Genomic DNA, 25,949 nt, shown 5'->3' on the forward strand with positions numbered 1-25,949 from the left:
GACTCTGGGCCGAACCTTCTGCTCAAGGCTTCAGAAATAAGGAAAAATATGAGAGCCGCTGGGATTTCCCTGGCAATCCAGTGGTTATGACTCTGTACTTCCAATACAGGGAACACAGGTTCAAGCTCTGGTCAGTGAATTAAGATCCCACGTGGCACCCAGTGCGACCAAAAGTAAAGATAAAAGAGAGGCCCACTGACTAGTGCACTTGCAGCCCCAGCTCTTTCAATAATAATACTTCTTATGGTAAATTGGTGCACTAGCATTTGGGTTTATACCTCAGTTTCTTATGTATTTGGTGGTGACTTGAGTCAGTTGTTGTTTAGTCACTAAGTCATGTCTGACTCTTTTGTGACCCCATGGACTGCAGCCTGCCAGGCTCCTCTGTCCATGGGATTTTTCAAGGCAAGGATACTAGAGTGGGTTGCCATTTCCTTCTCCAAGGGGAACTTCCTGACCCAGGGAGCAAACCTGCATCTTCTTATTGGCAGGTAGATTCTTTACCTCTGTGCCACCTGGAAAGCCTGACTTAGTACAGGGGCTTAAACATCTCTGCGTTTTCACAAAGCTGAGTTTTTGTACTTTAAAGCTGATAAGTAGAGCTATCCCTAACCCCCATTCCACTGAAAATGATTGGCAGTTCTCTTCAGCATTTGCTCTAAAAGGAGTAATTTGGGGGTGGGAAGAGACCCCAAAAAAGTGTTTCTGAGGGTTCCAGAATGTTCTCTGCATTTGAGTTGGAATATTGGGCCCAATATTACTTAGCCCAAGGCACCTTCTCAAAAATGTTTCTGGGGAAGGGAATGAGCCTGCCGGCCTAAAAATCTAAAATGAGACCTCCCAACATACCACCTCTGGGGGCATACTTTCTCTCTCTCTCCCAGAGAAAATGAGGTGCTTGGTGGAGGTTACAAGTGCAACCCCCATTTCATTAACTACACAAAATTTTTTTCATAATTTGTATTCTTTCCTACTTTTCAAAGGGCTTCCCAGGTGGCTCAGTGGGTAAAGAATCCGCCTGCAGTGCAAGAAACATGGGTTTGATCCCTAGGTCGGGAAGATCCCCTGGAGAGGGAAATGGCAACCCCACTCCTGTATTCTTCCCTGGACAGAGGTGCCTGGCAGGCTCCACAGGGTCGCTAAGAGTCGGAGGTGACTGAGCACGCATGATTTACACTACTTTCCAAATGAAGGTCAGATTAAGATAGCAAGAACCAACTTGCACCATCAACAAGCCCCACACCCCAAAGAATGTTTTTTCTTTAAAGTTCTTCACTGCAACAACAGTCTACGTTTAAGACATGTGCTTCAGCAACATGCATGCGCTGATACAATCTTTCTTTAGGATTCGAAAGAAAGGCAGGTGAATTTCTATTTGTAATTCCATTATTCGCCCTGGCTTGCTTCTGGTGTCGGATCAACATTCCAGAGCCCTTTCCGGACGGCCCTTAAGCCCATGGGGAAAAAGTGATTAACTGAGGGTCACCAATGTCCCGGAGTATCAGTAATCTGGGGGTACAAAGGCGAGGTGGGAGAGACTCTAGTTTAATCCCCAACGACTTAAAAGGCTAACGATGAGTTTGTTTTTACAGGAAGGAGCCAGTCCCGGGAACACCCACGCGGCTCGAAGAAGACCAAGCGAGTCTGAAAACCGAAACCGGCCCAGGACACACAGATGACGTCCCTGGGTGTTCGCTCGACCCGCCGCTCGGCGACACAGGGATCCCGCGGATGCAAACCCCCCGCCCAGCTCAGGGAAGACTCCGCCAGGAACCCCCGACCCGGGGAGCCGCGAACAGGGGGAAGAGGTGGCGGGGTGGAGGAGGGGCGGCCGGCGGAGGCCACGCCCACGCCACGCCCCCGCCCCCGCCCCGCCCCGATTATAGCTGATGACTCAGGGCGGAGCTCCGCATCCAACCCGCGTCGCCGCCAACTTCTCTGGATGGGACCAGAAGTTTCTAGCCGGCCAGTTGCTACCTCCCTTTATCTCCTCCTTCCCCTTTGGCAGCGAGGAGGCTATTTCCAGACACTTCCAGCCCTCTCCGGCCACGTCACCCCCTCCTTTAATTCATAAAGGTGCCCGGCGCCGGCTTCCCGGACACGTCGGCGGCGCTCCCGACTTTCCGCTCCGGCCGCGGCCAGCGAGCGACCCTACACCTGGAGGTCCGGGACGCCGTGACCCGGCACCCCGTGACCCGGCACCCCGCGACCCGGCACCCTGCAACCCAGCACCCCGGCGGCCGCCCCTCCGGGCCGACCCCGACCCAGCATGAGCGCAGCCACCCACTCGCCCATGGTGCAGATGGCGTCCGGCAACGGCGCCAGCGACCGCGACCCCCTGCCCCCCGGCTGGGAGATCAAGATCGACCCGCAGACCGGCTGGCCTTTCTTCGTGGACCACAACAACCGCACCACGACGTGGAACGACCCGCGCGTGCCCCCCGAGGGCCCCAAGGTGAGCAAGGCCCGCGCCGCACCCTGGCCAGCGGCTCCCCCTCCACCTTCCCCCCAACCCCCCATCGACGGCCAGTCTGGGGACAGGGCCGGGCGGGGGCGGCTGCACTGGGCCCGGCTGCGGGGACGCGAGGCGCCAGGTGCCCGCCGGCCGCAGCCGGTGCCTCGGAGGTCAGTGAAGGCCGCCCGGAATGCACGGATCCCCAGAAGGACGCCAGCTCCCAGGGGGGTCGGCCTGCTGCGCCCCCCACGAGCCCACTCTCCAGGCCCGCCCTTGGCCGGCGTCTGGGCCAGTTTGGGGAGCTTCCCAAGAGGACTGCTCTCCCTGGGCCGTGTTTGGTTTCCGGGGGTCGGGCGGGAAGCGGGACCCGCGCGGTGGCACCAGGTCCGGTCCACCGGCTCCATTCGAGGGGCCCTGGGCCAGGAGACGACGGGTGGCCGGCCTGCTCAGCACCAAGGCCCGGGCCAGGCCCTGCCACGGTCTCCACCCGGCTTCCAGGGCTCAGATCCTCCTTTCTCTCTGCTGACCGTGCTTTGGCAGACGCCAGGGGACCGTTGGGAAGCTTCTGTGGGGGTCCTTTCGGGTCTCTTAGGAATTTTACATCCTCAAGTTCCTGAACTTGGTTGAGGGTATCTTGAGTTCACTCTCCCACCTCAGGCACAGAGTGACTCAGGAGACTGATGTAAATGCATTCCTTTTCTTCTTTTTTTCCCTTGTGTATTTGAAATTAAAACTCTATTATTGTTTGAAAGTTGTCTTCACTAGGAATATATTCTAGTATGACTTGTTAAAAATAAGATGCAATCTTCCAGGCAATTTCTAAACTGAAGATGCGAGACTGTCTCCTAGTTGGCTATTGCCTTAGATACTGCCTCACCCTGGTCAGAAAGAGATTAAAAAAAAAAAAAAATCAACACATTCCCTTTCTCGTTATGCTGCTAAAATATTTAGGATTTGTTTCTTATCCCCAATTCACAAATAATTTAGTAGTAATACTTTTGTATTAGAAGTATGCCTTATTTACATATACGCAGGGGTGTATATACTACTTAATCCTTAGAACCATGAAAATTTGAAAATATAAACTTGGAATGAGTCCGTTAATTTAAAAAATTTTAACTAATTGTACTGCTCTTGTAATTTTCTATAACTTTGAGCCTTTTCCAAACGTAAAGCTTGGCAAAAAGAAATAGTCTGGGCAAAATAAAAGACATAAAGAGTGGGTAAGTTATTTTTAAGATTTAAAAATTCACAGAATTAAAAATGTTTAATCATTGTTTTAGAAGAAAAAAGTCTGTGTTAACCATCTTCAGTTTTATGCAGCTTTTTCCTTTAAAATATTTATGAAACTCTGGTGCCCAACAGTGAGATATTGTATAATCAGCAGCTTATACTTATAAGAAATTAATTGAATATTTATTCCTGAAAATTATTTCAAGAGGCTGTAATTAGCTGGGATCGACATAACCATGTATTCCTTTCGCTTGTCTGTTCAGCCCATTATTGAGTGAAACTAAAGCTCATTTTAAACCAGCTCCGTTACTGCAGACTGCAAGGGTGTAGATCTTTACTGAGGCCAAAAAAAAACCAAACCTGTCTCTTTGAGGCTTCCTTCCTATAGAGACAGGAAGAGTCAGAATCCACTGGCGTCGGTGGTGGTGAGTGTAGGTCAAGTAGGAACGTATCCACTGTGAGTTCAGTGTACATGCCACATTACTGGCGCTTGGTATTCAACGTGAAACTCACCCAGCAGGTTGAGATCTTATGTATGATGGATGGGTTAGGCTGTGGTTTTACAAACTTTTTCAAGGGGTGGGGGCGAAACAGGTTAAGTTACTGTTATTTTTCTCAACAAGTAGAACATAAGAGCTAGTAAATCAGAAGTTTGATGCCGTAAAAGTTGATTTGAAAATTTAACAGAATTTTAAAGTCGAAAGATCGTTTAAGATCTTTCAGCTCAGCCTCTCTTTTTCTGAGAAAGAAACCCAGAGAGTTCACATGTGTTTCCAAAGGCCATTCAGCCAGGACCAATAGCAAAGAGAGACCTATACTGGAAAGTCCTAATTAAGAGGCAGTTTATTGTTCAGAGGAAGGTAGAAGAGTCTTAAATTTCAAATTTAAGTGTGAACTGTGCAGGCTGGAGTACTTGATTGTTTTTCTGCCCTTCTGACTTTTGTGACTACTTGGATGGTGATGGCTGGATGTGATCAACTCAAGAAAAGAGCTGCTTACCAAATTAATTGAGATTTCTCAACGTGGCACTAGAACATAAGGAGAAAACTAACATTCACTTTGTTAGCTCTGTGGGCTTCATGGCTTTCAAGACTGTGCTTTGATGTATACAGAACAACTGTGTGACTAATTCACTTTAACTTATGTGAATGACACCTCACTCCAGAATAAATACAATGGGAAATAAATACAGTGGAAAATCTTTCAGTCAGTTCAGTCGCTCAGTCATGTCTGGCTCTCTGGGACCCCATGGACTGCAGCATGCCAGGCTTCCCTGTCCATCACCAACTCCCGGAGCTTACTCAAACTCATATCCATTGAGTCGGTGATACCATCCAACCATCTCATCCTGTCATCCATCCCCTCTCCTCCCGCCTTCAGTCTTTCCCAGCATCAGGGTCTTTTCCAATGAGTCAGTTCTTCGCATCAGGTGGCCAAAGTATTGGAGTTTCAGTTTCAGCATCAGTCCTTCCAATGAACATTCAGGACTGATTTCCTTTAGATTGGACTGGTTGGATCTCCTTGCAGTCCAAGGGACTCTCAAGAGTTTTCTCCAACACCACAGTTCAAGAGCATCAACTGTTCAGTGCTCAGCTTTCTTTATAGTCCAACTCTCATATCCATACATGACTACTGGAAAAACCATAGTCTTGACTAGAAGGACATTTGTTGGCAAAGTAATGTCTCTGCTTTTTAATATGCAGTCTAGGTTGGTCATAGCTTTTCCTCCAAGGAGCAAGGGTCTTTTAATTTCATGGCTGCAGACACCATCTGCAGTGATTTTGGAGCCCCCTCCCCAAAATAAAGTCTCTCACTGTTTCCATTGTTTCCCCATCTATTTGCCATGAAGTGAATATCCTTCACTAGCACTTTATATCCGAAATTGGTTTCTTAATGTGGATTGAGAAAAGAGCTCTGGCAAAAAACAAAGGGTCATTTTAGAGGAACTGAGCTGAGAGGACCCTCTGAGCATCCTTACCTTCAGGGAAGATGCTGTCAGTCAATAAAGAGCTACTCACCGAACATGAAAAGCAGAGAAAGCCATCTTCAGGGGAAGACAGTTTCTGGGGTGTTTGCAGTTTAATCATATGGGTAAATGAATGAATTTCTTGGAAAGAAGAAGACTAGAACTTTGTGTATGGTTTAGCTTTATTTGCTGTTGTCTTAGAGTCGATCCTCTCCCATTTCCCTGAGGTGTTTAGAGTGACTTTTCATCCCATTTTTAAAGAGGGGGCAAGTGAAAGTATCTTGCCCTTCACTGCAGAGGCAGGACAGCTAAAGGTAGAGGCTTTGGGCCTACTCCAGCTCCACTCTGAGAATCTGAACCTCCCCACCTGCAGTCTTCCTGGATATCGATTTTCTGCATACGTCTCCTGGCAAGTTCCTACCAGTCCAGGCCCCTTCTCTGGAAGAGGGCTTGGCATCCTCTTTGAGATGTACAGTTTCTATGCAGGCCGCTCCTCTGGCTCGCCTTGTGAAATAAACAGGCCAGATGCTTTGGAGTGTGGCGCTGTGCCGCTCCCTTGCAAACCTCCCTGGGCAGAGGAGCAGGGCAGTTCTAGCTTTTCCGGTCCCGGAGGTGCCTGGGCACGGATTCCCGAGCCTGGCAGTCTCCAGGGAAGCCTGAGGAGAACACAGGTTGCCAGCTGTGCATACTCCCTTGTTGGGTCCAGGTTGTTCAGGGTAGGACCCAGAAATCTATATGTCAGAAAAAGCTGCCCTGTTGGTTCTTGATTCTGGCGCCCGGGCACTTGGGAGTCACCTAAGGACAATGATCCCACATCCTAGAGGGGGTGGCGTGGGGGAGCTATGACTTTGTGTGCACCTGTGTGAGCCTTGGCATCCTCAAGGGAGCCTGCTTCACATCTAAACCTGCAGAGCTATCTCCCGAGCCTCCCTTCCTTCCTGGTGAAACTCAGCAGGTGCCTGAGTTTCTGGGGGTGACGATGAGGATGGCAGGGGGAGGGATGGAGCCTGGCAGGGTGCCAGTGCCAGGTGTGGGGAGGTGATCCCCAGACCCTTGTGAACCCCAGGAGAAGCAGGCCAGAGGCTTGCCCTGCCAGCTGAATCTCACCACAGTCATTTGACAGATTATCCTCAGGCCCTATAGGGAACAGATAGGAGTATCCTTGCAGAGGAACTCAGAGCTGGTTTGAGTTTCAGTTGAAGCAGAGACCCATTTGTTCCCCTTCACGTTCAGGAGAGCTTCCTGAATATTCCGAGAGATGAGATCATCTTGTGGTTTGTAGATCGATCGCAAGCTCTTGTGCCTCTTAGAATCAACACAGGAAAGGAGCGGCCATTCTTTCCTTTGTGTTTCCAGCCAGTTGCAGTGACTCTGGAGCAAATGTCTGTATCACAGATGAATAGCAATTTGCTGAGGGTTTGATAAAGAACATGGCCAAACAAATACCTTTGGAGCCCAGCTCATCCAGGACCTTCGTTCTCCCCTCTGACGAACAGTCTGTGTTTGGGCTATGCAAGACCTGACCAATAACTTGTCCCCTGTGTCGTGGCATATATTTGCCCTTTACAGCGGGTAGAGACAGCATACAGGAACTGTGGCGGTGGTTGACGTTAGCCAGGGCCGGGAAGGCTTAGCTGTTTGATGCTGCTGCTGGGGCTGCCTGTGAGTCAGAAAGCTTCATACCACCCATGAGGCTTGATTAGCGTTGTCCTCGTTTCTGGAATGACACACAGTTGCCTTATATAAACCACTCTACACGTTGGTTCCTTCCCATTGACATTTAAAAATGACCTGGCATTTTTTGTAAAAATTAGGAAGCCATGCATAAATCCAAACCTACTCTTTCTCCTTCATAGTTTTGCTGTGTTAATGTTGCTCTTAACATGTTTAAGACGCCTTATATAGAGAAACTGGGAGCAGTAGCTGAAGGCTTTGCTTATTGGGAACCTCTGAGGATCCTCTAGTGTTGATGAACTGCAAGGAAACCTCTCATACCTGACAGTAGAGTTCTCCAGGCCCTCGCGGCTCCCCATGGCTTGTGAATCAAGTCTGCATGCCCGTGATCCTTTTGTGCCTCAGCTCTCAGACAAAAAGCTGGACTTTTGAAGCGAGGCTCCAAGTCCCCTCCTTTTGCAGATGTGAAAGTTGATCTCCAGCCCTTGTTTGGCATCGTGCGGCCGGGTGAAATAGCTGATGTTGTTCAGTCTTCACATATTTCTAGGACGATTTCTCTGGGGGCCTCGGCAGCTTTTCAGCCAGTCAGGCAGCTCGCAAAAGCTTAATCAGAATTTCTGTAGGAAGGGAGGAACTGATTTTTCCCGTCTGTCAACACCTTTGCAGACATGTGCCAGACACAGGTGGGTGCTTTTACAAACCTTATCTGTTTAAACCCTCAAAGGCGCTCACGAAGGTGAAAGCTGTCAGATTCACCTTATACACGAGGAGACAGACGTGGAGAGAGGGGAGGTGCCTGGCCTGAAGCCCGTCAGCTGTGACAGAACAGACTGTTGTGAGCAGAGCTTTGCCTCCACCCCAGGTGACAGACAGACTCATTGCTAGCAGGCCTGGCTGCTGCTTTAAACTCAGACCTTTATACTCCGAGCTCGCTGGGCACAGCCCGGATTTTAAACAGCCTTGAGTCCATCTCCTACAGGCACATTGGCTCCTTTCCTGAGCCTGGGTCTGAGCTGAGAAGACAAGCCCCGGTCTCCACTCATTCATCTCTGCCGACATTTTTTGAGTGCCCGCTCTCTGCAAGTCATGGTGTTAAATGTCACACAGAGGACAGTTCTGCCTCCTTCAGGGCCATTTTCCACAAAGTGTTTCCCCCATCTCTCGGATTGGAAGCAGCCCATCCCGGCTCTAGATGCCACATTACTTCAATTTGAAACTTTCCTCCAAAAGGCAGCACGTTCCTGCTTTGCCTCAAGGTCACGTCCCTGTGGGCTGAGCGTCCCAGAGGCAGACTCTGTGTCTCTTTCATCTCTCTGCCTCTTCAGGGCCTGGCAGGGTCCACGGGGTCAGTGTGTACGACTCTGTGCGGAGAAGAGGAAAACGTGGGCCTGGCCTCTGGAGTGGACAGGCTGTTGAAGAAAAGCGTCCCTTACTGACGTGCGTGTTGCAGGAAGCCTTCTGTCGGTTCCTAAGCGGCATCAGCCTCATCCCCAAACATCTCCCAGTTGCCGGTTCCTTTTTATTGAATTTCTGAATGGCCTTTTCTCCACAGGGGACGTGGGTATTGATTGCCTAAGTTCATCTTTACATGTCTGGATGTCCCCGCCAGTGACACAACGTCTTAGAGCCGGCCTGCCAGGGAGGTTGGTTGCTGTCAGCAGCCAGACGCCACTAAGCCAGGGCTGTCCGAGGAGTCTGTCTCCAGTTTTTCCGTTTGTGAGGCTGGCAGTAAGGTCAGACACTGCAGAGCGGTGAAGCCTGTTACTCACTGTCAGTTCTGAAGAGCCCAAGATTGCAGATTGCTCGCTGCCTCCATAATATAGTGTATAGCGTGTGTGTACTCAGTCATGCCTGACTCTTTGCGACCCCATGGACTGTAGCCCACCAGGCTCCTCTGTCCGTGGGATTCTCCAGGCAAGAATATTGGAGTGGGTTGCCATTTACCACTGTGCCACCTGTGAAGTCCTATGTACATTAAGTGCCTCCTGAGAGCCCCCCCACCTAGAGCTGCGTCCTGAGTGAGGGAGATGAGACTTAGCCCTGAAAATTCCCTAGCATCCTGTTGAAGAACAGGCATTTCCTATTTTGAAGTAATTTCCTCGGTTTCTTGAAAATTTAAAGTAGAATTGTTGTTTTTTTCAATTACATTAAAAATTCTTTCTTGGACAAAGAATGAATGAATGAATGGTTTAGAAGTGGAAACGGCGGGAAGATAGGAAAGAACATGTGTGTAGCAGGGAAGGCAGCCACGTGGCTTTTTTGAATGTTCCAGATTATCCCACGGAGCCCAAGGGTCAGAGTAGGACCCAGCTCTGCTGCTGGGCTGGACCTGGGTTTGCTTCCAGCAGAGGCCCTGGACTGGGCCTGAGGAGTCTCCGGTCTGTGGTGACTCAGAACTGAGTGCCCCACTCTCGCTGCCCTGCCTCAGCCAGGCGGTGACTCAGCATTGAGCCTTGGCTCCCTGGCCCGGAGCACACTTGAACTGAATGTTCCAGGTCTGCGCCTCAGCTCAGCTCAACTCCACCAGGCGAAATGAAATGCTTTCCCTCCTGCTGCGATTTCACCCCCAGGAAGACGAAGGGTTTGCAGACGTTCGTTTGACCTTAGCCACCAACAGTCATTAATCCCACAGTGTACAGGTATGGCAGGAATAGTGAAAGGGTTCACATGTCCGGTGGTCTCAGGTAAAATCACTCACCTCCCCATCCCCAGCCTCAGTCTCCCCTTCTGAGAAATGGGCGTACACTAGTACCCATCCAGCAGGGTTGTGAGGAGCCAGGGCCTGACCTGAGACGTGTGTGCAATCTGTGGGGAGAGCCCCAGCCTCCACCAAGAAGTCGGAGGGGATTCTCGGAGAGGGGCTCTGCTTTCCCACACAGTAGAGAGTGCTGGCTGGATGTGGGTCTGCCGATTCCCAAATGTGCATGAAGTCTTGTTTCCCGAGGCAAGGGCTCCTCTTAATGGCCCCTGAACCACCTCAGCTGATTGTCCTTCCACCAGTGTCTGGACGCCCTCAGCACCCTTCCTTGGGGGTTCCTAGGCCCCTCGTGGGGGATGCACAGGAGCCGGGCAGGAACTCAGCGCGGGCGTCAGCCTTCTGGAGCTTCAGCCAGACCTGCAGCCCACAGCCCCAGCAGCTTGTAGCCTTGGCCCCAGATCCCCTGCCCAAGACAGGCCAGGGCAGTTGTGTGTTGTGTGTTCTTCAGGGAGTGCTGTGTTTACCCTCAACCCTGTCTGATCGAGGGGAGGGTCTCTGTCTGGGCCTGAGGACAGTGCCAGCAGCAACCAGGTGCCCAAGGGTGTTGGGGGGGGGGTGGCATCGGCCTTATGCACAGGTGTTCTGGACCCTGCCCTAAGGGGCGGAAGGAGAGGGAGGGTGTTTCTAATTTTCACCATCCTCTTGAGGGAGTGTGGTTGTTGGGAAAGGAGTGCTTTGAGAAGCTGCCTAGGCGGGGAGGAGTCCCTCCTCCCCCCCGCCCCGCCGCAAGAAATTCCTCCCAGGGCTGCCACCATCTGTCAGTCTCCCCTTGCTTGAGCTGTGGTTGATGAATTGGAGATTTGACTTTTTTTCCTATTGGGGAATTGTGTTTTTTGCAAAATGCATGTCCAGTAAAGCCAGCACCCTGCTACCAACAGATGCTATGCATGGCTGGCCTCTGGGACAGAACCTTGAGAAACCAGTGGAAACGTACCCATGGGGGTGAAGGGGTCTCTTTCCCTAAATTCAGTCAAGAGTTTGCTTCCTGATATGGAGATTTCAGGTACTTTGCCATCTGTGACTTGTGGCTTTAGATTGATTAAAGCAGATCCCTATTTTTTTTTTTTTCCTGAGGAGGAAGTAGGTAGTTTTTTAAATTCCCTGAAGCCACTGAGTTCAGGAGCTGAACTCCCATGACCCAGGGTTTTCTTCTTGGTTTTGCAGCCACTTCCCCTGTGACCTTGGGAACCCTTGAAAGGGGCTCCAGTGAGTGAGAGACTCTGAGCTCTGAGCACTCTCTCCAGCAGGGGACATACTCGGCTGTGGCCTGGAGATGACTTACATGCCATGGAGGACACCCTGGGGATGTTGAAGGGACATTAGCAGACTTTCTACTCCTAGGCGACTCCTTCTGCCCCAGCCTGGCTTGACTCTTCCCCCTGGGCCTGAGGGGCACGTGTGCAGGCGTTACAGTCACTGCAGACTGGGTGTTGATTGTCTGCAAGGCAGCCCCTCCAGGGTTGGGGGCCTCCTGAAGGCAGAGGAAAGTGTAGGGCTCAGGCCTCTGGAGTTGTCTTTGACTGTGTTTGCTTCCAGTATGAAACATTAGATAACATGTCTTAACAGAGAAAATGGCATCCCTGCTAATTAGTGCTCTTAGGACTCTCAGATAAAAGGGCTTCAAACTTTTAACAGGCTCATTACCAACTTGGGTGAGACCACTGAGGAATCAAACCTGAATTTACAACTTTCTGAACAGTAGGCCCAACCAGCAGTTGCTTGGGAGAAGCTGGGTCCATCAGTCAGTATTTGTGGACTTGAAGAGCGCAGTTGTACAGGGCACGGGACAGCTCAGAGTTCACAGAGACTTTCTTGTGCCTTATTTCACTTTAATTTGGCAACAGGCACGGGGATTTTTATAAGCTAGGGGACCTGAGTCTCAGTAGCAAGGAGTCCTGTCTGAGAGCACATAGCTGGCAAGCAGCAGGGCGGGATTGGAGTCTAGGATGGCAGCTTGGAGATGGGGGCTCACGCTGGTTCATTCCTACCTGTTGGGACACAGCTGAAAAGAGAAGCAATGTCATGTTTTTGAAAAAAAATTTTCCCTAGTAAAAGCGCATAGGGACACCCATCTCAGTAATCCCAGAATCAGGGCCACATACTTCTTTTAAAAAAATTGCTGTTGGAATATAGTTGATTGACAATACTGTGTTAATTTCAGGTGTATAGCCAAGTGGATGAGTTACACATTACCTATATCCACTCTTTTTTAGATTCTTTTCTCAGGTAGGCCGTTACAGATGTATTGAGTAGAGTTCCTTGTGCTCTTCAGTAGGTCCTTATCCGTTATCTGCTTTATGTGTATATGTCAGTCCCCATCTTTCAGTTTATCCCCCCTTTCCCGCTGGTAACCATAGGTTTATTTTGTACATCTGTAGCTCTGTTTTGTAGAGAAGTGTACATACTCTAATAACAGGTATATTAGATAAAACCTTCAATCACCTGGGACTGGATTGCTTAGAGTGTAGACTCTTGTCCCATCAGGAGTGCTGTAAACAGACTTTGGTGGATGTGGTCTTTGCTTATTATTCAGAGTTTGCCCGGTGTCTCTTAATGTGCCCCCAAACAGGGTTGGGGGCAGTGGAAGAGACCCTTTACCACACTCTAGTGGGAGCTTCGAGTAGGTATCTGTTTATATATCACATTGGCAATAATTCCTGTTTCTTTTCTGTGGCCTATAATACCAAACGGAAGGTTTTGTAGGACCTTGAAGCTCGGGTCTCTGTGTGCGCTTTAGAAGGAAGCTTTTCTTTTGTTTTGCTTCCTGCCTGAGAGAGGCGAGCCCAAGCCACTTTATTTTGATCCAGGTCCTTGCTAAATGGGGAGTCCCAGGATTCTTATTTCCCTTCATCTTTTTTTTTCCCCCTTGTTTTAGAAGTCTTGGAAGTATCATTAGTAAAAGTCACTAGCTGACAGGCATGAGGCTCTTCTGGCCTAAAAACCCAGTTAATAGAGTGTGTCCTACTTAAGACTCCAGGGCTGTCAAGGCGGTGGTGCTCTGAGTTGCCTCTGTGGCTGTTCCCCTTCATTCAGATCGTGGTTTGTAGCTGCTCCACCCATGTTTTAAAGAACACGGCATTGTGGAGCTGAGGTTGGGGCTCACGGGGGCACAGTTTTCAGGGCTTATGGTCCCAGCCTGCTTTTGAGGTCCCTAGTCTACTGTATAGCACAGGGAACTCCTCCTCTTCCTGAAACTTCAGGGCGCCTTGAGTTCCAGCGATTACTGATGTGATTTAACTGAGTACAGTTAAGAGTGATCATTTTTAGATTTCTGCAGCATCAATTTTTCCTTGCGTTTGAGCCTTATGTAGGTGTTTACAGTTAGGAGAGATCTTGGGATCAGAGGTCAGGGAGAAGGTCAGCTGGAAGGACCCTCATTTAGAGCTGTGCTCCCAGGGCCGTTGGGGCTGGGTTTCCCCACAGACCTTCTGAGTCAGACTTTGTTAGGACTGAACAGCGAATCTGCATTTTTTTTTTTTTTTTTAAAATTTCCTGGGTGTTCCAGACGCCCCTAGAGTCTGAGAACCACTGCTTTATAGCACATCATTTCACAGCTCAGGAAACTGGAGGTGGGGGGGTAGGAGTAAGCTGCTTCCGTAGTGCCTCCTTAGGGGCAGAGCTGGCTCTGGGACCACATGCGGTCTCTTTCCAAGTCTACTGGCTGTCCCTTAGTGCCCACGCTGTTACTAAAAATCAGTGGTGAAGCGTAGTCATCCTCTCAGAGTTCCTTGGACTGCAGGAGATCCAACCAGTCAATCCTAAAGAAAGTCAACCCAGAATATCCACTGGAAGGACTAACACTGAAGCCGAAACTCCAATACTTTGGCGACCTGATGCAAAGAGCTGACTCACTGGAAAAGACCCTGATGCTGGGAAAGATTGAGGGCCAAAGGAGATGGGGACCGCAGAGGATGAGATGGTTGGATGGCATCACCAACTCAATGGATGTGAGTTTAAGCAGACTCCAGAGATAATGGAGGACAGAGGAGCCTGATGTGCTACAGTCCATGGGTTTGCAAAAGTTGGACACAACTTAGCAACTGAACAACAACAGTGAGTAAATAAGACCTGTTTGTAAGCCACACCCTTGTCCAAGCTCAGAACCTGACCCCAGGCTTATCTAGTAATACCTGGTATTTGCTAGGGCAAGTTTTGGCTCATCTAAGGCAATTTTTCCTGCTTTTCATCCTGGCCTTCTCGTGGAGTTGTTTGGCACCTGCAGAGGATTTTAACATAATGCCCAAAGAAGAAGAATTGGCCAGTTCATTTTATAAATTAGTGCAGTGAGATAAGCAGTGGAGTCAGACTCTGATTTCCTAATTGGATTTTGTATGAATGTATTCCTGATGGCTCTGCCCGCAGATAAGGGTAATGAGCTGAGCTGCCTGGAGGGTAATTCCTGTGATGCTGTCACCGCTCCTCAGGAAGCGAGGCAGGCGGCGGTGGGGAGGCCGGGCCGGCCGTCATCCGCTTGGCCACTTCGCTGGCACCCCGTCCCTATCGCAGGGCCTCGCAGGAGCGAAACCCCCAGGAGATGGAGGCCCCAGGCCCCAGCAAGGTCAGGGTGGGCCAGGTAGTGCGTCTTCGTGACAGATGCCGGCCAGCATAGCCAAGAGGCTTGGGCTTGAACTTGAGAACACTTCTTATGGGACTAAGGAGACATGTTCTAGACGTTTTCTAGGAGAATTATAAATATTTATAATAGATATTTATTATATACATTTGAATGTATAGAAAGAAAGTGAAGTCACTCAGTCACGTCCGACTCTTTGCGACCGCATGGACTGTAGCCCACCAGGCTCCTCCGTCCATGGAATTTTCCAGGCAAGAGTACTGGAGCGGGTTGCCATTTCCTTCTCCAGGGAATCTTCCTGACCCAGGGATCGAACCCAGGTCTCCTGCGTTCCAGGCAGACACTTTACCATCTGAGCCACCAGGAAAGCCATTTGAATGTATACTTATTTTAAATACATGGTTATATAAATTAATATAAATTAAACATTATAAAGTCTACCCCCACCCCACCCCCGGAAAAAAAGTACATCTCTTCTTTCACTAGAGTCTGATGAAACACCACAGAAGGTTAAAAGGGCAGTATGGCTCTCTGGGGTCCTGCAGTTTGGTTCGTAGTCCTGAAGCATTTGTTGCTGACAGGGCTCTAACGAGAGCAGAGTGGGAACGGAGGCGGCATCAGCACCCCGTGTGGACCTTGTCACGGGAGGGCGTTTCACTCGGGTTTAAATTTTCGTTCATGGAGAAGTGTTAGTTTTCTAGTCCATAGACGTGAGATGGTTTTTTTAAACTTACCTCAAGCAGTGCTTTCTAAACAAAGCCTGCCACACACCCCCGCCGCCACCCACCAGAGTATCAGGGCGCCTGCCTTCTTTTAGACACGACAGTCATGAAGAGATGCATGGGGTTTTTATTAAACGGCATAAATGAGCTGTTTGTTCACAAGGAACCAGAAGTGCAGGCTGCAGATCTATAGGAAAGCAGCCTCCGGGCCCCTCCCAGCCTCCCTTTTTTCCAGCTTGGCCCCTGACACCCCCGCCCCGGCCTACAGCGACCGCGTGCTTCCCTCCACTGCCCCAAGACCCAGGCCAGGTATTGGCTGTGCTCTCACAGCCCCAGGGCAGGCGGAACTGCTCCTCTGCCTTCTTCCTTCCTTTTTCTTCCCTTTCCATTTTCAATTGAGGCACAAAATATATTCGGCGAGATGCATAAAATGTATTGGCAGGCCCGCCCTCGGACCTTCTGGATCCAGGGGCTTCCCCCAGGAGTGGCCAGGCCTCACTCAGCTGGGCCTCTCTAAGGTTTCCAGGCCCCGGGAGGCTCTGAGGTGGAGGCATGGCCAACAGCAGGGTGGTGGGGGGTGGCCGCCCTCGGGTTCAGCCTGGGTGGACTGAGGCAGGAGATGGGCAGCGTGGGGGCTCCAGAGACGAGGAGACGGTGAGAAACTGCTCTTATACATGGGTGTACACTCATTTATCTCCACCACCCAGAGAGAGAGAACTTTTCCATCTCCTCAGAGGGTCCCTTCCCAGACGACTACCATTTCCTCCAGGTATGTCCACCTTCCTGACTCCGGTTACCACCGGTTAACTGAGTCCTTCAGATTTGATTCCTTTGATCCCTGGGCGTCTTGAGTTGAAGCATCCTGTGCCTGTTTAAGAAGGGAATGTCTTTCAGCCCCCTGGGCAAACCCCTCACCATGGGCGCTCGTAACAGCTCACTACAGACCTGTGAAGTGGGTGTTGCTAACTCCACGTTCTAGCAAAGGGGATTAAGGCTCCGAGAGGTGAAGAGACTTACCGCCAATGAAAGAATGGTTACTAACAGAGGTAAGAAAGAACGGGAGCCCTCTTTAGGAAACCCCACCCTACTAGAAAAGCCTAGGTGGGCCTCTGTGCTCTCCAGGCGGTCGTCCTGTTTGTTCCACGCGGCCCCGGCCGGCAGGGATCGAGCCTTGCTGGTTGTGAACCATGGTGCCCAGTAGCTTGGGAGCAGGCCGTTCACCAGGGGCCAGCCAGCGGACGAGGGCTGCTAACCTGCCCATCTCTGCTCTAGTGCGTGGCCAGGAGGAGGCCAGCAGGGACACCGCCCCCCGCACTTGTCCAGGCTCCGCTCCAGGCTGGAGGGATGGTGCCCCAGGGCGAGGACGAGGTGCCTAGCCGGCCTGTGATGAGTCAGCACCCAGCAGCACGGGCCTCCAGTGCTGCTGCCGCCTTCCTTCTGGTGCCCATCTCGTGGCAGGAATGCGCTTCTGAATGTGACGCCTGGACTCACTCCCTGCTCTTGGATGACCCGAGAGTTAAGCAGGCTAAAATAATGCCGCCACCCTGAGCACGTGGGTATTCTAATCTGAGAGTACCGCCTGTCTGCCGGTGTCCCCAAGGACACGGCAACACTCAGGCCTCTCTGGAGTGCTGGGAGGCCCACTGGGGTGGTGAGCTCAGCAGGAGGCCAGAGAGAGGTTCACAGGTCTGAAAGATCTAAGGTCTAGGGCTTGCCCTCCTTGTGACCAGCTTCGCCCCAGAGGGAATAGAACCTCAAGCCTTCTGGTGTTTGCTGTTCCGGGGGATGCCTCGTAAGGAGGCATAATAGCTTGTCCACTTGGATCCATGGAAGTGGCACAAATCCTCAGCCCCCTCCTCTGTGAAAGGACCCTCTAGTGCTCAGGAGATGGTCAGGACAGAAAGCCGCAGGGGTCCCTGGCTTCAGTTGCCCAGCCTTTGCTTGGTGAGGAGTGACATTGCCTGGTGAGTGACTGGCCAGCCTTGTTGTCTGAAACAGGATCTTTCTCTGTGGTACATCTGGAACTTGGCCTTCTCAAGGGTCCCAAAATAGCCAGGCCACTGAAGAGAGAACTTCATGAGAGGCCATAGGAGGGACCCCAGCCGCTCCTCGCCAAGCAGGCTTTGTTGGCATCACAAGACCAGCACAACTAATTCCTGGGTTTTGTTCTCATCCCGTGCTTCTTCTGCATTCCTTGGGTATCTCCCTTTCTTGCCACTTGTTCTGAAAATATTCCTGAGGAGGCTGCCTGCCTGCCGCTGCCCCTTCTTTGCAGATTTCTGAGCTGTAGCCTGTGTCGAGGGTCCCACGCGAGTCTGCGTTGTCAGGAAATGTGAGGACCGTTTAGGAAGCCGAGATGCCAGCTGTAATCCCCTTAGCGAGTTGGCATTGAATCCTCCTAGCATCTTCTGACCTGGGTCTCTAAAGGTTTGGGAGGCTGTCGGGGACTCTGCTGTATGCAAGGCTGCCTTGTCATCCAGAACAAAAACCTGTTACCAGCTGGGGAAACTGGGACTTCTCTGCGCCACAGATACCTTGCTCGTCTCTTGCTTTTTCTTGATGCTTCTCATTCTTAAACTGCTGGGCCAGCAGCAGCTTCAGCAAGGGAGGAGGGGTCTGGAAGAAGTAGGGGATCGGGGGAGGTACCCACAGTTTCTGTGCTCAGCTGTCCTGGCTCCTGGCTGGCAACGTGGGGCCCAGAGTCACTCTGGAAGATCGGAGCACGTGGCATTATGCTTTCTCCTCCTCAGGGCTGTTTCCTTCTCAGTTTCTAACAGGTCTGTGTGTCTCCTCTCACTTTTAGGAAACCGCATCCTCTGCAAATGGGCCTTCCCGGGAGGGCCCCAGGCTGCTGCCCACTAGAGAAGGTCATGCCGTGTACCCTCAGCTCCGGCCAGGCTACATTCCCATCCCCGTCCTCCATGAAGGCGCCCCGAGCCGGCCGCACCCTGTCTTTGCCTACTCCCAGCCCGGGACGCAGCGCTTCCAAACCGAGGCTGCTGCAGCAGCTCCCCCGAGATCCCAGTCACCCCTGCGGGGTGTGGCGGAAGCCAGCCAGCCGGATAAACCGAGTGCACCAGTGGCAGCTGCTGCAACGGCCCAGCCTCCAGCTTCCCATGGACCCGAGGTAAGGAGAGGCCTGGCTCACAGGCCGATAAAACCGTGACCTGTGCGGGCAGGGGGAGGGATGGCGGGGAGCTGGGTTTCATGCTTCCTGGGCTGCCCCAGACCACAGATGACACCAGACCCTCATGACAACCCCGTGAAATGTGGGGCATCGGGGCCTGGCCGGCGTCACACAGCAAAGATAGCTTGCTGACAGCCCCATGTCCCCCCAGCATTTCACAGCCTGGTTTTTCTGATGAGCAGAGATTGTGGTTTGTTTCTGAAGCTCAGGAATTGGGGCTCAAGAAGGGGTAAACAGCTTGGTCCAAAAGCATAAAGTCGGAAGTGGCATTACAGGGCCTGAAAGCCTGGCCTTTTGGCTCCCCCTATGACACCCCTCATTCCCCCTGAGCTTTGTGTGTCAGAAACACAGAGAGACTCTGTGGCATTTCACTCAGTTCAGTGTTCACGGGTGAGTGTTAACTGCTCGGAGCTACACTGACGTGAAAATGAGACCACATGCCTGCCCTCACAGTGTCCGCCGTGTAAAACAAAGCATAAAATAATATTTTCAGGCTTTAAGTCTGAGGTCAGCATTTCCTTGCACTAACATTTAAAGCATAGTCCTTAACCTGGTTCTTAGCTGAGACTTGAAGGCCAGTTGACCCCAGCAGGTACACTGAGCCATAGGCCCTCTGGGTTTTCCTGTCGGCACACCATCCCGCTGTGTCCCCCGCACTGCTCTTGAGCAGAAATGCTCACTCCAGGTGAAAAAACATAGTTAATGGAGGCGTCAGGTGGTGCAGTGGTAAAGAACCCGCCTGCCAATGCAGGAGAGGCAAGAGACGTGAGTCGGATCCCTGGTTTGGGAAGTTCCTCTGGAGAAGGAAATGGCAATCCACTCCAGTATTCTTGCCTGGAAAATTCCATCTACAGAGGAGCCTGGTAAGCTGCAGTCTGTGGGGTTGCAAAGAGTCGGACGTGACTGAGCACACAATTCACAGGAGGCACTTTCCCTTTCTTGGAGAGGTAGTACCTGCATTTGTAATGATTTTGTTGTAAAAATCAAAAGTGATGCGTCAGTCAGAGAAATCTTCACAAATTTAACCTAGCAGGGGCCTTAGAAGCCAGCTGGGGAAACACTCTTCTGCTCTTCCAAAATAGAAAGTAGGCGGTCAGGAAGGGAGAGAGGCCTGGCCTGCCTCGGTCCACATGGGGATGTGGTTCCTTCCCACTGCCCCCTGGGTTCTCTGAGGATAAGCAGGAAAAGAGTTCAGGAAGGCGGAAATGAAGTGACAAGAACTAAAACTTAGTGAGCACTGCCTGTGGGTGGTGCTGGTGCCAGACACACCCGCTGATTCTTTTATAGAACCTTCAAGTCAGTCAGGTGAGGAGGGGTTACTCTTTTCTGTACTTTAAATGCAGCTCATTAACAGTAAAGAATCTGCCTGCAATGCAGGAGACCAAGATTCAACCCCTGGGTCCAGAAGATCCCCTGGATGAGGGCATGGCAGCCCACTCCAATATTCTTGCCTGGAAAATCCCATGGACAGAGAAGCCTTGTGGACTTCAGTCCATGAGGTCGCAAAGAGTCGGATGCAACTTAGCGACTAAAACAGCAAAGCTGTCGGGCTGTTGAGAATTTGAGCCCAGGCCTCTTGACTGCTGAATTCCCCATCTTACCAGTACATGTAGAAACTGGAAAGACTTAACAGGTGGGAGGTTGTGTTAAACCTGCCACCCTGAGCAGGCATGTACAGGGGGCAGAGTCGGCGAGCCAGGCAAGGGGGGTTCACAGGGCCATGTGGCTGTGTGTTCTGTGTCTTGCAGCGGTCCCAGTCTCCAGCGGCCTCGGACTGCTCCTCGTCCTCCTCCTCAGCCAGCCTGCCTGCCTCCTCCGGCAGGAGCAGCCTGGGTGGTCACCAGCTCCCCCGGGGCTACATTTCCATCCCTGTGATACATGAGCAGAACGTCACCCGGCCGGCAGCCCAGCCATCCTTCCACCAAGCCCAGAAGACGCACTACCCAGCTCAGCAGGGCGAGTACCAGACGCACCAGCCCGTGTACCACAAGATCCAGGGGGACGACTGGGAGCCCCGGACCACGTGGACTGCATCCCCCTTCCGGCCTCCCGTCCGGGGTGCGTCCAGCCGGGAGGGCTCTCCAGCCAGAAGCAGCACACCGGTGCCACCCCCGCCATCTGTCCGTGTGCAGACCACGGTCGACAGGCCTCAGGTATGGGAGTTGATGTCGCAGATGGGCTGGGGTGGCATCTCTCCAGGGCCGGAGGAGCTCTGTGCAGGTGTCCTGGGTCCCCTGCCCTCATCAGCCCTTCCTGGGGAGACCGAGATCCTGGAACAATGCTGGTCACCAGCAGAAATGCGGGTGAGGGCTGTGAACCTCCGGTGCCTTCTACAGCTTTTGCTCGTTCTTTGTTGCAGCTGCCTCAGGGGCAGAGTTCCAACCACCGTGATGGGGAAAGGTGGGCAGAGCACAGCATCACATATCTGGGGCCCAGGTGTCCTCTGCCCATCATGCCCTGCCACTCCCCACTCCCCACTCCAGCTGCAGCCTCCATCTCCTGCCTCACGGATACCCCTTTCTGCACCCTGCTGGCCCTTTCATCTGTTGTCTCTTCTCTTGTTTCTTTCCTCACACTGAACCCACTTTCTGAGATGCCTCCACAATCTAAACTTTTCCCATCCTTCAGGGGACAAGCCGGTCTTGCGGCTTCCATGCAGCCTCCTCATCTTTTCCCAGGGTGCCTAGTCTCTTACAGCTCAGCATCTGATTATTCTATGCATTTCCGAAGTGTTCATCTGCTCTCTTCAGCTCTGCTCTGACCTTGACCACAGGCAGCATGTCTTACCCTTTGCAGTAAAGGACCGTGTTGCCCGGCTGATGCCCGGCCGGCTGGGTGGCTGGGAAACCTTCCCGCCTATCTGGTGAAAGTCACAGGCAGTGCCCGTTTAACCTTCGGTAGAGGCATGCACTAGCTTTCCAGGTGGCACTAGTGGTCAAGAACCCAGCTGCCAATGCAAGCGATACAGGAGACGCAGGTTCGATCCCTGGGTCAGGAAGATTCCCTGGAGGAGGGCATGGCAACCCACTCCAGTATTCTTCCCAGAGACTCTCATGGACAGAGGAGCCTGGTGGGCACAGTACATAGAGTTACAAAGAGTCGGTCATGACTGAAGCAACTTAGCACAGCACACAGCACAGAAGTGTACAGGCACTGATCCCTGGGGGAAGCAGTCTTCTAGTTTTAGAGCCGCAGAATACCCAGCAGTCAGGGCCCCTCAGCTGCTGAGTGAATTCTTGACCACTGTTCTTAAAAGGAAAGCCCCCTGTAAACAAATGGAGGGCATCTGCTTCCTACGAATGGGGACACTGTCCAGGGCCCTCTAACAGAGTGCTTTCCTGTTGCTGGCTTTTGTTTTTCTTTTGTTTTTGTCTTTTCTATTTGGAAATGATTCCAACCTTACAGGATGTAAGTCCAGTATACATAAAGGTCATGAAAGCAAAGATTCAGCCATACTCACTGTTTACATTTTACTCCATTTGCCTTGTCATTTTTCCTCCCTCCACATATTATGTATATTTTTGTTTGAGATTTAGTTATAAATAACATGCCCCTGTACCCCTAAATATGACAGCAGATGTTTTCCTAAGAGAGCTACCTTCTCATTCATAACTACATTAGAAATATCAGATGTAGGACGGTTAACATCCTTACGACATTATTGTCTCATACACGGTTCATTTCCACATCTCCTTTAGAGCAGTTTCCCCTTTGTTCTAGGATGTAGTCTAGGATCATGAGCACTGCATGCAGGTGTCGTTTGCCTTTAGTCTCCTTTAATCTGGATCAGTTTCTCAGTCTTTTTCTGCTATCATGACCTTGAAAAGTTTTTGAAAAGTACAAGCCAGTGGGCACACCCCCTCTTAAGTGTTTCTAAAATCACTTACTCAGCTATTGCTTTAAAGTCCAAGGAGAGGCGTGTGGGTAGTTCATGAATGCTAAGGGCCAAAGTTGAGGACTTCTGGTTGGCAGAAGAGATTTGATGGAAAAGGAGGCTAGTGGTGTTCAAATAGCCAAGCGTCCATCAGATCCTTACTTAAACTCAGTAATCCTTTCAAATGGGAAAGAAGTGCTCATTTGCAAAGCTGGCAGTGTTTCCTCTCATATCTTTCCTATATATTTTGTGTAACTGGTGAAACAATATGTAATCCTGTTTCCACTTAATCTTACTTGTTTGTAGTGGCCTACCTTTCACAGCTTGTTTAGAGATCCCATGTTGGAGGCTTGCAAAGATTTGACCTAATTGAATATTACAGTGGGATTTAGTGTTTTTAATATAGAGTACTTTACAAGTGTTATTGTCTAACTCCTATTTCCCAGTTGATGAAATCAGAGTGTGTGAGATTTTTATAAGAGGGTTTTAGATATTCACTTGAATGTTGCAGGCATAGTTCATTTTTTAGAATACGCTTGTAGCTTATAGTCACGTTAAAGAGTATCTCACGTTAGAGTATCTCAGTCACGTTCAAGAGTATCTCAGCCTCTGTAGCCGTGTTGTCAGTGTGGAGGTGCTGCACTGTGCCAGTATCAGCTCTGGCACAAATGCGTCCAAGCAGAAGTCTTATAGGGTTACCCGTTTGGGGCATCGTGCTTATTCTCAAAAAAATACATCAGTCTGGGCAGAAACCACAAGGCTGTCATAGGTTTAAAAAAAAAAAGACGATTATAACTTTGCTGAAACAGGAGCTGGGAAGGTCACACCCTGAGCAGAGACTGTCACACAGAAGGGGTCAAGTGGCAATGATTACTCCACAGCTCCATCCCCTGATAGTCAGTCACCCAGGACTTTGCTTTGAGCTAAAGTGACTCAGGAGTCAGCATGAGTTTGGGGTATTTTCCTTTTTGAAAAATCATGTTGGTTTTCTTTTCATTGCCATAAGAATTCCATCTCCAGAAAAAGTCAGTAAGAGATAACAGACTGAGAGACCGAGGTAACAAACGGAAGCATAACAATGGTTTGGGTACATATAAGGCATGTGTGCTAGTCACGCTAAGTCTTTCGGTCATGTCTGATTCCTGGGGACCCCATGGACTGTAGCCTGCCAGGCTTCTCTGTCCATGGGATTCTCCAGGCAGGAATAGTAGAGTAGGTTGCCATGCCCTCCTCCAGGGGATCTTCCTGACCCAGGGATCGAACTCACGTCTTTATCTCTTGTGCATTGGCAGATGGGTTCTTTACCACTAGCCCCACCTGGGAAGCCCCATAATACATGATGAATACCATATTTTATTGTTATAACTGGTTTCAGTTGACTTTGAAAATCTCTTTTATACTGTTAAACTTTTAAAAAGTCGTTCCCATTTCCTTCTAGTCAGTACTAGCTACAAATGACCACCTGTGACTCTCAGCCATTAAAATTGTCTGTGTCCTTGCCTCTTCCCCACAGCCCATGACCCATCGAGAACCTTCGCCTATTCCCCAACCTGAAAACAAGCCAGAAAGCAGGCCGGGCCCAATTGGACCAGATCTCCCTCCCGGACACATCCCGATCCAAGTGATACGAAAGGAGGTGGATGCTCAACCTGTTTCGCAGAAGCCCCCGCCTCCCTCTGAGAAGGTGGAAATAAAGGTTCCTTCCGCTCCTGTGCCTTGTCCTCCTAGCCCCGCCCCTCCTACCATTCCCTCTGCCGTCCCCTCTCCCCCTAAGAATGTGGCTGCAGAAGAGAGAGCAGCCCCCAGTCCTGCCCCTGCAGAAGCTGCACCCCCTAAACCAGGAGAGGCTGAAGTGCCCACAAAGCATCCAGGTGTGCTGAAAGTGGAAGCCATCCTGGAGAAAGTGCAAGGGCTGGAGCAGGCTGTGGACAACTTTGAAGGCAAGAAGACGGACAAAAAGTACCTGATGATAGAAGAGTATCTGACCAAAGAGCTACTGGCCCTGGATTCAGTTGACCCAGAAGGACGAGCTGATGTCCGCCAGGCCAGGAGAGATGGCGTCAGGAAGGTTCAGACCATCTTGGAAAAACTTGAACAGAAAGCAATAGATGTCCCGGGTCAAGTCCAGGTTTATGAACTCCAGCCCAGCTCCCTTGAGACCGATCAGCCACTACAGGAGATCATGGAGATGGCTGCAGACAAGAGCAAGAAGAGTGCTGGAGATGGAGAAGACTCCAAAACCGAGACCCAGCCGCCGGAAGCCAAAGCAGCAGCAACTCCAGACCCCAGCGGCACAACAGACACAGCTGCTAACCCGGCAGCACCGTAGTCTCCACGAAGTGAAGGGTCAGCCCTGGAGACTGGGAACTGATTGTGTGCTTTAGGGAATTAGAAGTTGCATGCATTTCAGGGACTTAAAATCAGTTGGTTTTTACTCTTCATAGCCGCTTGGTATGCAGTAACTTGGGTGGAGGCAAAACACACTAATAAAAGGGCTAAAAAGGAAAATGTTGCTTTTCTTGTGTTCGTATTCCGTACAAATAAAGAAGTTGCTTGTTACAAGTTTAATAACCCCATAGCTTGTTGTTTTGAAGCCTTCTCTGTATGGGCCCCACGTGTTAGCCATGGATGTGAACTGTCTGTCTAGCTCTGGATTGAGGGAGTTTTTTTTGGCTGGGGGAGTAGATGGGGAGTCAGTTTCTCATCACTAAATATGAAGCCCGTTTTTCAGAAATGTTGCCATTTTAATGGGATGATTTTTGTCATCTCATAGCTATGATACTTTCGATAGAATAAAATGTGTAAGGAGCCATAGAAATATCTGTATGTGGGATGACTTTAATGCTATGTGTAATAAAAAAGGAAAATAAAGTAATAATGTAACTCAAAATGTCTTCTGTGGTTTCTGAATTTTGAAGAGTGGCAGCATCAAGATAGACTTGCACTGGCTTCAGGAAAAATAAACAGCGGGTGCATTCACAAGCCTGCTCTGGGATTTGTGACGTCCCTACTGGTGAGATGAGAAAAGGAGTCTTGGTCATTTTTCTGTCTCAGGTTGCAGCTGGAACCTGGGAAGACCCAGGGCTAAAAACCCACGTAATGGGAATGTGCCCATCACACCTCTCTGACTGCCCCAGCCGAGGTGCCTCTCTGCCCACTTGGCCCCAGGCCACCTGCAGGCCTCACCAAGCAGCTGCATGGGTTCAAAAATGCACAGAGAAACCAGTTCCCAGTATTGCCTGAGGTTGGCCCACGCCTTCCTGGAGTTCAGGTCACTGGGGCTTGGGCACGTGTTCTGTGAGTGTCTTTGGGTCATCTTGATCTGACATTTCTCTGAGTCACCAAGCCAAGCTGGGACCAGGTATATCTTCACAGATAGGGTTCCTCGAAGTCACTGGGGTTAGGGATCAGATGCACTATGAAGCCACAGGAGGGGAAAGGATCTTTCTGGACTAATGTATTTTAAGAGCTTGGGAAGTATCCCAGCCCCAGAATGTGGAGATATGT

At 50.7% G+C, this 25,949-nt stretch overlaps 1 protein-coding gene and 1 non-coding gene across 2 annotated transcripts; one reads left to right on the forward strand and one right to left on the reverse strand.

The window, feature by feature from the left end:
* The first annotated feature begins 1,983 nt into the window (after positions 1 to 1,983).
* On the forward strand, positions 1,984 to 25,275 carry BAG3 (BAG cochaperone 3). Its single transcript, XM_068961522.1, has 4 exons — positions 1,984 to 2,455; positions 18,185 to 18,508; positions 20,317 to 20,721; positions 23,956 to 25,275. Exons 1-4 carry the CDS (start codon positions 2,270 to 2,272, stop codon positions 24,769 to 24,771), a joined length of 1,731 nt encoding a protein of 576 aa, XP_068817623.1. The 5' UTR covers positions 1,984 to 2,269; the 3' UTR covers positions 24,772 to 25,275.
* Positions 14,954 to 15,026, reverse strand: TRNAS-GGA (transfer RNA serine (anticodon GGA)). Its single transcript has one exon. It is a non-coding gene; the product is annotated as a tRNA-Ser (tRNA).
* Positions 25,276 to 25,949: the final 674 nt, after the last annotated feature.

Source organism: Capricornis sumatraensis, chromosome 23 (genome assembly GCF_032405125.1).
Source record: "Capricornis sumatraensis isolate serow.1 chromosome 23, serow.2, whole genome shotgun sequence".
NCBI lineage: Eukaryota > Metazoa > Chordata > Mammalia > Artiodactyla > Bovidae > Capricornis > Capricornis sumatraensis.

What these genes read in the sequence shown, in the direction of transcription:
- BAG3 (XM_068961522.1), top strand. Translation starts at nt 2,270, where the DNA reads ATGAGCGCAGCCACCCACTCGCCCATGGTGCAGATGGCGTCCGGCAAC. An exon ending in CAGCTTCCCATGGACCCGAG is followed by an intron (nt 18,509 to 20,316) that starts GTAAGGAGAGGC and finishes TGTGTCTTGCAG; the next exon opens with CGGTCCCAGTCTCCAGCGGC. An exon ending in CCACGGTCGACAGGCCTCAG is followed by an intron (nt 20,722 to 23,955) that starts GTATGGGAGTTG and finishes TCTTCCCCACAG; the next exon opens with CCCATGACCCATCGAGAACC.